Source organism: Natrix helvetica (genome assembly GCF_964273705.1).
Source record: "Natrix helvetica genome assembly, chromosome: 2".
Taxonomy (NCBI): domain Eukaryota; kingdom Metazoa; phylum Chordata; class Lepidosauria; order Squamata; family Natricidae; genus Natrix; species Natrix helvetica.
Window position 1 is genome coordinate 159,270,745 of NC_138552.1, and position 13,811 is coordinate 159,284,555.

Here is a 13,811-nt window from a genome sequence, read left to right on the forward strand (position 1 = left end):
GATTTGCTTTCAACGCCCTCATTTTTCCTGTCTTGATTTTTCATAACAAGCTTTTCATAATAAAGTTGTTGTCGACCTTAACAAATGGAGTTCTGTGAAGTAGTAAAGGTGAGATCAGAAATACAAAAATCAAAAGCACCAATGTATGGGTCAATCCTACATAGTTTTACCCACATGGAAGTCCTTTGTATTAGATGATATATCTGGATGGATTGTGGGTTCAGAATTTCAGGATTTTACAATGCTTGGCCTACAGCGACTGCACATTGTTCCCAGTCTAGCAAATTGTAACAGACATATTGAAATATATACCACTAGTTCCAATCCATTCTTTGCAAAAAAGACAAGAAACAATGGATAGAAACTAACCAAGGAGAGAAGCAACCTAGAAATAAGGAGAAACAATGAAAGCAATCAACCAACGGAATAGCTTGCCTTCAGAAGTTATGGATGCTCCATCACTGGAGGCTTTCAAAAGGAGACTGAACAACCATTTGTTTGAAATGGTATAGGGCCGTGATGGCAAACCTATGGCACGCATGCCGGAAGTGGCACACAGAGCGATTTCTCCAGGCATGCGAGCCATCACCCGTTGCTCTTCCAGTTCCAGCGCACTGGCCAGCTGGTATTCACATACTCAGGAGTGCTGGAAACTGGAAGAGCAGCTGCCTGGAGCGCATGTGCGCAGGCCACCTTGTCTTCTGGTTTCTGGCACACATGCACATATGAACATCAGCTGGTTGGTGCACATGCATGTGTCGGAAACCAGAAGATCATCATCCCTGCACACACATGTGCACCAGAGAGCTGGTCTTTCAGTTTCTGGCACATGCATGTACACCGTCCAGCTGATCTTTGCATGCACATGCGCCAAGAACCAGAAGACTAGGTGGCCGGCGCACATGCATGTGCCTGAAACCGGAAGATCATCTTCCCAGCGCAAACATTTGCACTAGGCGGTTGCTGTTCTGATTTCCGGTACACACACACACACACATACACAATCCCATTTCTGCACTTGATGCCATAAAAGTTCTCCAACACTGGTATAGGGTCTCCTTCTTGAGCAGGGGATTGGACTAAAGGACCTCCAAGATCTCTTCCAACTCAATTATTCTACTGTACGTTATAAGTTATGAAACATATGGTTTAAATATATAGTTTTTGTGAATAATTTTGCATTCTGCTTTAATGTGTTAGAATCTACATATGTTTGTATGTGTGTTAGATTTACATCTTGCATTTCCCCTAGGTTGCTTAAGTATGTCACCACCACCACAACAGCCAAATGTCTAAAGGTGGGATTAAAGTTAACTTCAAAAATTTCCTCCTTTGATATGGTAGGTGTAAACATCTTTAGATATTACAAATATTCTATTTCTAGGAAAGCTTATTGAAAAGAAGGGATCTTACAGCTCCGGTTGCATCTGAATGGTGCTGATTTTTTGCATCAATTTAAATCACGCTTTCAGCCAGGATATCCTGCTTTATCATTGCCTTGCTGAATGACTTAATGCCAGAAACTGGACAAAAGATGTGTGGGCTTGCCAATTGCCTTGGATATCTTGGCAGCTTTCAATACCCCTTGCCCATGTATTCTTCTGGAACACCTGGTTTGAAAGATCCTCAGAATCACTGCTTTATAGGTAGTCCTTGCCTTACGACCACAATTGAGCCCAGAATTTCTGCTGCTATGCAAGAGAGTTCAGTACATTTTGCCTGATTTTACAACCTTGCTTGCCACAGTCGTTCTGTGAATCACTGCAGTTGTGCCGTTCACTTAATGGTTTGTTAAGTGAATCTGGCTTCCCCGTTGACTTTGTTGGAATTGTTGGAAGGTCACCAAAGCGGATCACATGACCCTGGGGCACTGCAACTACCATAAATATGAGCCAGTTGCCAAGTGTCTCAATTTTGATCACGTGACCAGGCTACAAGAATCATAAGTGTTCTGATCATAAGAAAAATGATCAGAAGTGACTTTGTCAGCGTTGTCGTAATTTTGAACGGTCACTAAATGAGTGGTTGTAAGTCAAGGACTGCCTGTACATTGATCTTCAATGAGGAGGCCTTCATTCTGCAGTGGATCAGGGAAATAATGATTATTCACATTCTATGTTCTATTTTCAAAAGGCTGTTCATTACATATCACATATGTATGGTATATTAATAAAATAGTAGATATTTACGCTTCTACAGTTCTTTCCCCCAAACCTTTGAGGATGATTCGTTCTTTTATACATTGATTGTTTTTTTCCCCCTAGTTACTTCAGAAATTATCTCTGCTAGTCATATGTTAATATTAATAATTGACAAACCAAGCACCTTGCGTTGTTCCTAGTTGGCAAGTGATGCTTTTATTCCCAAATACATTTAGACAGCATTTCTCTTCACAGCTAGATTTGTGAACAATACTTTGAAGGATATTTTAGCTCCTGCAGTGACAATGGCCTATTTTGCAGAAACAAGTATAATTTACTAATTTGATTTATGGAGCAATTTCCACAATTTAATAAAATAATATTACATAATATTATTACATAGGGATATGTTTCATAGTTGAGAATGTTAACATTTTTAACACTTGGGGAAATCTGTATTATTACATTTTATGATGGAACAAAGTAGATCTGGGCAATTATCCCTCTTGTTTCATTAAAGCTTTATGCAGCTGTGAGAGTTTAATGCTGCTGTTATTTTTCCCACTGTCAAAAGAAGTTCCACTGCAACATCTACAATTCTCAGCGAGGGCAGAATGAAACCATTAGCTTCACGTTGGACTAATACTGAGTGAAGTATTTTAACGCTGATACTGACAGCTATCTATCTAAAGTGGAATTCTAACAATAAAAAAAAAAAAAAACTAAGGAAAAAAATACTTTATCAAATCCCGGTCTTCCGGAATGTCAAAGAAAACTTAAGAGAGCTGAGGTGTCACAGCGGTTAGAGTGCAGTACTACAGGCTACTTTAGCTGACTGCTAGCTGCAGTTCGAATCTCATCAGCTCAAGGTTGACTCAGCCTTCCATCCTTCTGAGAAGGGTAAAATGAGGACCCAGATTGTTGGAGGCAATAGGCTGACTTTGTAAACCACTTAGAGCTGTAAAAGCACTATTGCTATTACTAAAAATAGTTCCTGAGATCTATTTCTGTGAAAAAAGACAGTGGTCCCAATTTTTTTTAGCAAATTCCTTTAAAAAACATAACTTTTTTTTGAAAAGGCTGTGATTATAGAAGGACCCTCAATAACAAAGAAGAGACTGTGAAGGAAATGAGATGGGGGGTAGATGTACTTTCAGATTTGCAAGATTCCCTTAATGTAGATTTACAATAAAATAGAATTAGCGCATCATGTTTCCTGTTTGGTGTGCCTTGTAAGGCTGATAGACCCAGATGCAAATCTTAGTCTAGAAAAAGTGCCTGTGAGGAGGGAAACACTTTGGGAAAATATGGATGCATATAATCTTTTTACCCATATAGTGTTCTTTCCTTGATTTAGAACTGTTATTGTTCTGCATTGTTTTATTAGGTGTAAACTACAGAGAAGACTGTATAGACTAGAGGAATCAACAGTCAAGAGATTTAATCAATGGAATTACACAATGGCTTATTTCTATTATTTTTATTCCTGTTGAAAATAGAATATTAATTTCATGTATGCTAATCACTGCTACCTTTAAAAAGACCCCATTGTATAAAAATGTCTTAATGTCTTAATGGTTAAACAATCCTCCTATAAGTATTTATGTAATATTTTTTCTTACATATTTAAATAATTTGTATTTTAATTACTCCAACATGCATTTTACTGAAGCAAGAATGAGCTAGCAGGAGCACATTAATTTTTTAGTAGTACATTAATAGTGGCAATGAATAACACTTTTTTTCAGTTCTTTGCAACCACTTCACCTCTTATATTTAACTGTTAAGATAAAAACCTTCCTTCTTTGGAGGAATAAGGGTGTTAAACAGAGAACGTTAATGGTAAAATCCTAATGTCAATAATGAACCCACTCTTTATACAATGATATGATCAAGTCACAGTAAAACATATAGTGAACCTTTGCTTTTAAGAATTAAAGGAATGATCAAATTTGAAAATAATTTTCCTTTGAAAGCTATGTCATATTGAGAGATTAATATAATTCACCACAATCACTGAAGAAATAACAGTGATTTATTTATCACATCCATTCACAGTGAAAAGAAAATATCCAAATATTTTGTCACTAAAAAATAAAGCTTTTGGAAAGGAAATCATTTCAAGAGTGGTAATCAGATCTTTTTGGGAGATCAAGATTCCAAATTCACTTTTTGATAACTTTCTTGGAGTCCATTACACTAGAGAAACAATATAGTCCAAGTACATATAGGCAGAGTTTCTTCAGTAGGACTCTCAGCTATTCAGATATAAAGATACTTTCCAGAACTGAAGGACGGTAGTCAATCCCATTTTAGACAGAAATTAAACAGAAATACCTATGTTCAAGTCTATTTTGACACCAAAGGCATTAAAATCCTGATTGATTAATTGAATTATTGATTGATTATGTGTCATCAAATAGTTTGCATCTGCCAATGACCACATAGATAGATTTTCTCCATAAATAATCCCTACCTGTCCTTTTAAGTCTCCCAAAGCAATTCCTGGAACATTAGTTAAAACACTTTCTTTGGTGAATGAAGAAGCCATACAAACAAACAAACGTTTGGGTTTGGTTTTTTTGGCTTCTACTTCTCCACTTTCAGGAAATATAGGAGGCTGAAGCCAGGAGGTGCTGCTTTTTGGTAGAATGTTCTTACAGTAGACTGCCTGCCCCTTTCTGGGAAGCTGATGAAGGCTGAGACATTCTAATTAAGATTGCACCATCTCTCTCTCTCTCTCTCTCTCTCTCTCTCTCTCTCTCTCTGTCTCTGTCTCTGTCTCTGTCTCTGTCTCTTTGTTTTTTTTTACTTTGTTTGTTAGAACTGTTTTGGGTTTGCTTTGCTTTGAACTGCTTTTATTTCTCAGGCTCATAGCAGATGCTCTGAAATGTTCTTATATCATGTAAGCTGGAAAGAGTCAAACTTGACTGTGTTGGGAGATAAATCAAATAAATAAACGCAGGTGTTCCCCTCTCCAACTTCAGCTGTTATGTTGTCTGCTTAGTATTTCATGTTTGTGCAGCACTGTTGCAATTTGGGTATGGGAGTAATGAAAGATTTAGAGTTGGATGCATCAAGAAATATGGCAAAAGGATATATTACTTAGGCTGTACAGCAGTTCAGAATAAAATTTTTCTCTTCAGAGTTTTTTTCCTGCTGACCGAGAAGTGTCTCTTACTTGGGATCACCTTAACAGAATCCTAAAATTATTATATTGATAAGAAAGGAAAAAAATTCTGTCCATCAGCTTAATGCAGGTCACAATGTTTCGGTGGAAAGTTATCTGTGCACTTTATTTGCACCACAGTGCATAATGGGCACGAGAGCAATGATTTTCTGACCCAGCAGGGGAGTTAACTTTTATACAGCTACAGGTTGAGAGGTGGTTTGCTGCAAATAATATTCTTCAAGAAAAGAGGATGGCTAATTTTTTACCATTTTCCCTGCAAAGGTCATACAATCCCCTGAAAATTCTGTGCTCCCATGAAGCTCACCGAACTCTCACACCGCAGACTTACAGCAGTCCAGCTGCACCACGACAAATCCCAGCCTACCATTATTGCTGAATGCTTTAGATTTTATGGCAGAAACCACAAAATGGGAAATGGGCTTATAGAATGCATTCTTGACTTTAAAAGGTTATCTGTCTCTTGGCATTTGGCTTTTCTTGGATGATGATTTGTGAGATATTTATTTGTAACCTCCATGGGGCATATTACCTATCTAGGTTATAGAAGGGCCTGTAATCTTTCAGTCTGGTTGTAACATGGCTTTAGCTATGGAGCTGACCAGGAGATATTCCCAATATTTGAAGAGACCTAATGACAGTGAGCAAGCAGATGGAGATAAGGTAAGAATGTCTTCCAAGGACAGGGATGTCAAACTGGTGGCCCACAGACTGGATGCATCAGGTGCATGTCATGCCCACCCCAGCTCCGCGAATGAGAAAAAAAAAAACATCACAAAACATCATGTGATGTGGCGAGTTTGACACTCATGTCCTAGGGCAAAGACCCTGGATCCAGAATACTACAGACAGATGCCTCTAGGGGTAGAACATATCACCCAAAATAAAGTAAGGTATGTTACTGCTGTTGGGATACCCTTTTATAGAATGCCACCCCTTTAAAATTAAGAATTTTGTTGGAAACTTGACCATATAAAAAAATCTGCTGTAGAAAAATCAAACTACCCAAGACACTCATACAGCAGATACTAAAGACAACATCCAGTAGACTTAGGATCTTTATACCATGAATGCTATCAATGCAGTAACAATAATTAGGAGGTTGATGGGCCCTCAGTAAACACGTGCTGGAAATGGATGCTCACTAAGTTCAGAGACACCTACAAAGATGCAAGTGATCCAAGCGATCTTTACATCTCAGTAGCTATAAAAACTATTTTGCTAGGTTATCTTTGTAGCTATGTTTTAACTGCTGTCATTGTTTCTGGATTCGATACATGGAATGCTCCAGCATGTGCAGCTATAACAAAATTTAAATAAATCATCGCCACCATCATCTCTATATATAGAGAAGAGAAAGATTCTATGCTGGGTAATATTCAGGTAACGGTCACGTATGCATTTGAGACTTCCATCTATCATTAAGAGTTGTGAAGACGAACAGCCCCATTCCTGGAATCAAGTGGAATTGTTCTGAGATACAAGCACTTAAGCAAACTCCTGAAGTTATTGCCAGTGCTACAACAAAGAAGCAGAAAAAGGAAGCTGAGCAAACATTGTTCAGGAGAAAATGAGACAGGACCCAAGCGCAATGAGAGAGGTTAAGGGAGAGCGCAGAGATGTTTATCCTTAACAGAAACCCAAGTTTCAGAGGTCACATTAGCCCAAGTTTAATAGGGAGGTGAAATGTCTGCTTCCTGCGCAACAATACATTAAAGAACAACTCCGGGATATTTTACCTCTTCAATTTGCCACTCCTGTCTTTTGACTTTCTTTGCAAATTATATGCACACTCTATCTGAAGGGACTTTTTTTTTTAAAAAAATGTATATGTCACCACGAAAGACCGAAATTGGTGAATGTCGACATTCACCGGTGAATGAAAGACCGAAATTGGTGAATGTCGACATTCACCGGTGAATGTCGACACATACCAATTTCGGTCTTTCACGGTGACATATATATAACGAGTCAGCGTAACGCTTTACTTTTGCTTTTCAATTCGTGGTCCTGGAAACTACTCGTTCTAACCGCGCAGGATTGCAGGTTTTTTAAAAAAAGAAGTCCGCGAATAGAAGACGCTTAAAAGGAAGCGAGGAGCCGAGGTGTCGAGAGGATAAGGGTATTAGGGTAAGGGTGTCGAGAGGATAAGGGTATTTAGCAAATATTTTGGACATACACCAAGCGACTATGTGAATGTCGACATTCACCGGTGAATGTTGACATTCACCAGATTTCGGACTTTCACAGTAACATATATAAACAATTACATATTGCAAGGTGTGTAGGGTCCTTCACCTACCAGCAAAAGAGAGAAGATTGCAAAATTGTGTTGCCAAAAAATCACAGAAGTGAATCTGTCAGCTATAGGGAGGTGGGCATTAAGAAGAATTAAGAGGTTTGTTGAAATAGACTTTTAATTATTATTGTATTGTTATGTTAATGTTATGGAAATGATTTGTAGTCAGGTCCCCAGATGAAGACAACATACATGTTCTAGAACAGGGAAAACAACTTGTAGTCCAAGTGCAAAACTTGGCTTTTCCTCTAAGTGGTAGGAGAAGAGTCAACAGATAGTCCTTGGCTTAAGATGACAACGGAGCGCAAGTTTTCTGTTGCTTATTAAGACATTAGTTAAGTGAGTTTTGCCCCATTTCACGACCTTTGTTGCCACAGTTGTTAAGTCAATCACTGCAGTTAAGTTAGTAACACGGTTGTTAAGTGAATCTGGTTTCCCCATTGACTTTGCTTGTCAGAAAACTTCAAAAGGTGAACGTGGGACCCTGGGACTCTGCAACCTTCATAAATACGAATCAATTGCCAAGGTCTGAATTTGGATCAGTGAGACATTGATGAAATGTACTATTTTAATTTTTTTCAAAACGGTCACATAGTGCTAAGAAGACGGTGATAAATCAGGCAGATATTTACACAATTGTATCACCATGTTTATCATAAGCAGTGTTTATCCCTATGGATTATGCTAGTTATAATTTTCCTCAAACAGCTAAAATAAATCATACTTTTTACCCCCTACTGCACTTACATCCAGCGGTGAATCAGCAGGGATATTTGTGGCCCAGAATTAGCTGTTTGAGTATCAGTTGCTGAGTAACACAGCATGTACCATCAATTCATCTAAATGTGTTACAGCGGATCAATACTGAATCTGTAAAGCCATTTGTTCTTTGACTCTACATGGCAAAAATCATCGCCTTAAGAATAACTCAATTTTCTTCATCTCTACACTAAATGGAACATCAACACTATAAAAGTAAACAAGCAGCACTAGCCGCATAATATTCAACAATATTTCTGCCTGTAGGCCATAGCAAGCAAATGAATATTTTCCTTTAAGATCTCCCTTCCTTGTCTCATTCAGAGAACCAATTTTCACCTACGATTAGAAAGGAAACCGAATACATAGACAAAACTATCCATATTGGACAATAAAGCAAGGTGATCTGCCCCAAAGTCATTGGAGAAGGCAAGTCCTAACCTTTCTGAACAGAGCAATATGTCACAATATGTATATAATAAAGTGTTCTGCTATTATGGCAAAATGTCATAGGTATCCTATTCAAGAAACATCTAGCTACAAAAAATATTGTCAAATAAGGTAGTACTTTTGCCTTTTTTTATTTCTATTCAACTATGTATGATTTTCAGAAATTGATTGGACAAATCCTTGCAGTTTTCTTGGCAAGGTTTCTCAGAAGTGGTTTGCCATTGCCTACTTCCTAGGGCTGAGAGAAAGTGACTGGCCCAAAGTCACCCAGCTGGCTTTGTGCCCAAGGCAGGATTAGAACTCAGGTTCTCCTGACTTCTAGTTTGATGCCTTGACCACTGTATCAAATTGGTTCTATATATAATAACTGGCTGTGCCTTATCGAATGCCAGTTCTTCCTTCTTGCCCTAATATATATTTTCCCCAGGAAGATTATTATTTTCCCACTTATTTCCCCAATTCACATTCATACCCAGACTCCTGCACAGAAACGTTGCAAGGAAGTCTAAGTGCATCTAACAAGTAATATTATATTATGTATTTCTGGCAAGAATTATTTATAGATCTGGTGACAATAATGAATTAGTGAAAAGTTGAATTTAATTAGCTGACCATTTCCATTAATAATTCAAATGGATAGTCTGATCAGCAATGGTTTGTGAGATCACTGCATGCAGCTTTTTTTTTCTTTTTTTACTTTCTGTAATTAAATGCTACATTTTAAAAGATTTGCATCATAGGCAGAATTTGCTGCCTTCAGAAAGTGCAATGTCAAATGCACATACCCCCACCCCCACCCCACCACCCCACACACCCCTTTCATGAACACTGCATCCGAAACCAACAATTTCTGAAGTGTGGCAAATTCTAGTTAATAAGATGACACCAAAGATATATCCCTTTAACGCAAAACATTACTGCAAGATCACATTCATTTATGCTAAATATGCAGTCCTGGGAACTCACTCAATAGTCAACAGAGATTTGATGTTTACTTCATAGAGCGACATGAAGCAGACATTTGTTTAAATACACTGTGACCTCTAATTCTCTGAGGTTTCTCCTTAGTAATACTAGGACAAGGCTGTCTGGCACTTCAAAAACCAGACAAAGCAGAAGAAGAAAGTTTGGATAATAAAGCAAAGGTGTGGTTACCTTTGTATGCAATGCAATACAAAAATTTGCTTTGTATTGCTATTATAATACAAACAGACAGAGAGTCTTCCAGCAGCCAGCCCACAACCATAGAGCGCACTCCTAGAGCAGCCGCTGATGGAAGACTCGGCAGCCGAGTTTGGGAGTTTGGAACCGGAGAAGACGTTATGCTGGGAGCGTGGCGGCGGTGGCGGCTGCTGCAGGGAGAGCTGGGCCTGGACATGTTGAGGCTAGGAAGCATGGCTGCTGGGGGTGGAACAGGCACTCGCACAACCCCCTTCTCCAAGCCGGGCAGAGCTCCATGCACTGACGTAGCGGGTATCCCTAATGTGCCAAGCCACAGGAGCTAGAGAGCGGGCAGAGCGTCACGTGGCTTGGCACCTTAGGGATACCCCCTAGGTCAGTGAATGGCGCTCTGCCTGGCTGGAGAGGGGGTTTGCCAGGCGGTTGCTCGTGAGTTTAGTCACTTCATGGCTGCTTGGCCCCTGAGGCTGTGCCCGGGTCTTCAGGAGCCAGTTCGCAAGGGAGCAGCCGCCCGGCAACCCCAAAACAATAAGCCCTCCCCCATAATAAGCCCAAGGCCATATTTTGTAAGTAAAAAAAAAAATAAGACCCTGTCGTATTTTCGGGGAAATATGGTAACACATTTGTTTTCTTGATAAACAGTAGCGAATTTCATATCTGGCCACCTAGCATCTATTGTATTGGTAGCTGAGAGAGAAAATTTATACTCATCAGGAGATTATATAGCCCCGTGATGGTGAGCCTATGCTGTTGTCAGCTGCTCTTCTGGATTCCGTCGCGGGCATTTGTGCTGGCCAGCTGGTCTTTGCGCATGCCAGAGCACCGGAACCTGGAAGATCAGCTGGCCAATGTGCATGTTTCTGCCGCCCACCTGATCTTCAGATTTCTGGCACTCCGGTGCGCATGAAGACCAGCTGGCATTGCAGAACCCAAAGATCAGGTGACTGGCGTGCGCATGCGCACCAGCCACCTGGTCTTTGGGTTTCTGGCATCCAGTTTGAAAAGGTTCACCATCACTGATATAGCCATTTCAGTCTGATCCTTGCAAACTGTTTATTCAATTATTCCTTCTCTCTGAGGAAGAAACAGAAAACCAGTAGGTCCAGAACTATTAACCAATTTTCAGGTTAATAGCTCCATGTTCTTACTGCCTTGCCCCTTGTTGGTGGCAGGTCAGGAACAAGAGTACAAGATCAGGTACAAGAGTCCAATGGACTGACCAAGAGGAAGAGGTGGGACAGACCTGAATGATACCTAATTTAGTGTATGTTATTCTGCAGAAGTCTGTGTACCAAAACATAACATAGCATAACAGGTCAACAATTTGCAGACCAACAAAACATAGAAAACAATCTAATGGTGGCTGCTGTGTATCTTGTTTAATACTTTTTTTCCCAATTGATATTTTAATCATCTTGTGTGTTTTACATTAAAACTCTGATCATCTATTAAAGTGTTGTATATTTAGGACTTTAATCCTGTAAAGAAAAAGTGGCAAACTTACAAACAGAATTCTTGTGATTGTTGTCTTTGTTGGGCAACATCTTGACGCCTCTCGATTTCAGCTCAATTGCCTTTTTCACTGTGAAAGAAAACAAAACAGTCACACCCAGACTCCTGCACATTTTTTTTTCATACAGAGAAAAAAAAAAACATTGCCCTCAAGAATTCTTCAAGTTCATATGAAAAGGTATCAATGTGTTTGCCCGTAAGTAAATATTTCATTTTATCACCTTTTGAAATTAAGTTTGTGAGGAATATTTTTTCTTCTATCAAAAATTCTCAATTGTTCTACTGTTAACTTGTAGAATATTCATTTATGATATGTGAAAATGGATACAGATATTGCAATCGATTGTAGTAAATCAGACTCAAAAGTACAAGATACTAAATGGGTTGCCTTTTTCCTGTCATGCCGTTTTGGTGTTTTTTTTTTTTTTTTAGTGCTTGCAACCATTTATGCACCACAATGAATGAACAATTTTGAAACTTATTGTTTTTGTATAAGTGATCAACAGGAAGAGCTGAGAAATGTACTTCCTATGTGACATGTCTTAAGCAAGCAGCTCGGTGATTGCATGGAGTTTAAGAGACACATTAACCAAATGAAGTATGTATATCATCAATCCCTTTTCTGTAGGAAAAAAAAAATTCTCAGAGGAGAGGGAAAGTGGATGAGTTAACCCAATGTAAGACAAAGTTACTTAAGTTTTCCTCCCACTTTCTATGTTCTATGTAGTGCCCACGTTTTTCTCTTTAAACATTCCCAGCATTTATTTAAGCATTTTTATTCTGCCGTTCAGTCAGAAATACTTTTAGGGTTAGCACTTAGATCAATAACACGATATCCTTTCACCATCTAAAAAATACTTCACAACAAGAAAATAGGAGCCAGAAGGGAAGAGGGAAAAATGTTAACATCTTAACTCAACAACCATTCCATACATTGAAAGTCCTTTCAGTGCCTCCAGGGCAAATAGACACAAGATGCTCACGGTAATCATTTGAATCTCTGTAAGGAGGAGTTGCTTGTTGGGAACAGTAAACTGAACATACTCATCCTTCCCATTCCCTGTAGTTCTCTATTTCCAAATACTCTATTTCAGAATTGGTTTTTCTATAGAGAAAAGGGCAATTACCACTAATTTGTATTTCTAATCAACAACAATTGGAATTTATGCTGAGGGTGACTTTTGGTCCAACAGATTTTAGAAGCAGGGATAAAGTTTTCTCCCATTTATCTTTCCTTTTGCAGCCTTTCTTGTGATTCCTCCATATTTTTCCTGAAAATTCCCAATTTCATTTTATAGGGTTCTCTGGATTTTTTAAAATTGTTTTTTTTTTTAAAAAAAAATCTGCTACTATTCTTATGTCAGCTCAATATATGCCTGCTTGGAAAAAAAATCTGATGTTCTGGCCGGATGTGACAACTTATCTTTTGTGTTTATCTTTTATCATAAATTAAGCCAAGGGAGTATTAAACAAAATGCAACAGTGTGTTGTATCTTCAAAGTGATTTGATTGCTTCAGTTTGGCCAGATTTTGGCCACAATGGTGTAGTGAAAATAGTACCATAGTCCAAAATATTTTTTGCAGTAAATTTCTTCCAGTAGAGACTTAAAGTAATTCATCCATCAAAGATAGATAGCACAGCTCTTTATCTCCATGTTGGTGTCCAAATTGGGTTATTACATAGAAAGCTACCTGTCTCCCCCCACATACAAAAAAAAAAAGTATACCAAGTCACACCAAGAAGTGGTCAGGATCATTTATGAAAGCAGCACTGTAAACATCTTCTGATATCTTAGTTACAATTGATCTGCCCTGGGAGCTTGTTTTGAACATGTTGCTGCTCGTAAGCCATTTACCAAAGCAGTTTCTAGATGCTGGTTGGTGTATTATTAGTTATATTGGGGGCATTTTGTGCTAGTTTCTTTCTGCCAGGTTCCCAAAATAGCAAATCTTAGAAAGCCTTTTGAAATGAATAGATGACCCAGGGATGTTCCATTAAAAAGCCTTTGAAATCAGAGAACTCTCTTCTTTGTGGATGGTGAAGAAGAGAAAGCAAAGCCGACAGTTTCCTTCAATGTGCTTGAAATTCCCAAATGGCTATTAATGATCTCATTATTGAATTTCATAGGAGACATAAAAGCATTGTCACTTTTTTAAGATTGTGGTCTCTATGTGAGGCACAGAGAGGGACAACTTACTACAAACCTTCAACACATTTCCTACCATCCCAATTGTTTAGCTGCTTCTCACCTACTGTAAGGGTCTTTCTTAATTGTTAATG

General features: G+C 38.6%; 1 protein-coding gene across 1 annotated transcript in view; it reads right to left on the minus strand.

Moving 5' to 3' along the window:
• Positions 1-13,811, minus strand: part of CSMD1 (CUB and Sushi multiple domains 1) — a gene marked incomplete at its 5' end in the record, with an annotated part of 1,188,747 nt that overhangs the window by 337,462 nt on the left and 837,474 nt on the right. Inside the window, one exon of the mRNA XM_081942958.1 lies at positions 11,523-11,600. Coding sequence (XP_081799084.1) covers positions 11,523-11,600 — 78 coding nt within the window. The remainder of the gene's footprint in view (positions 1-11,522; positions 11,601-13,811) is intronic.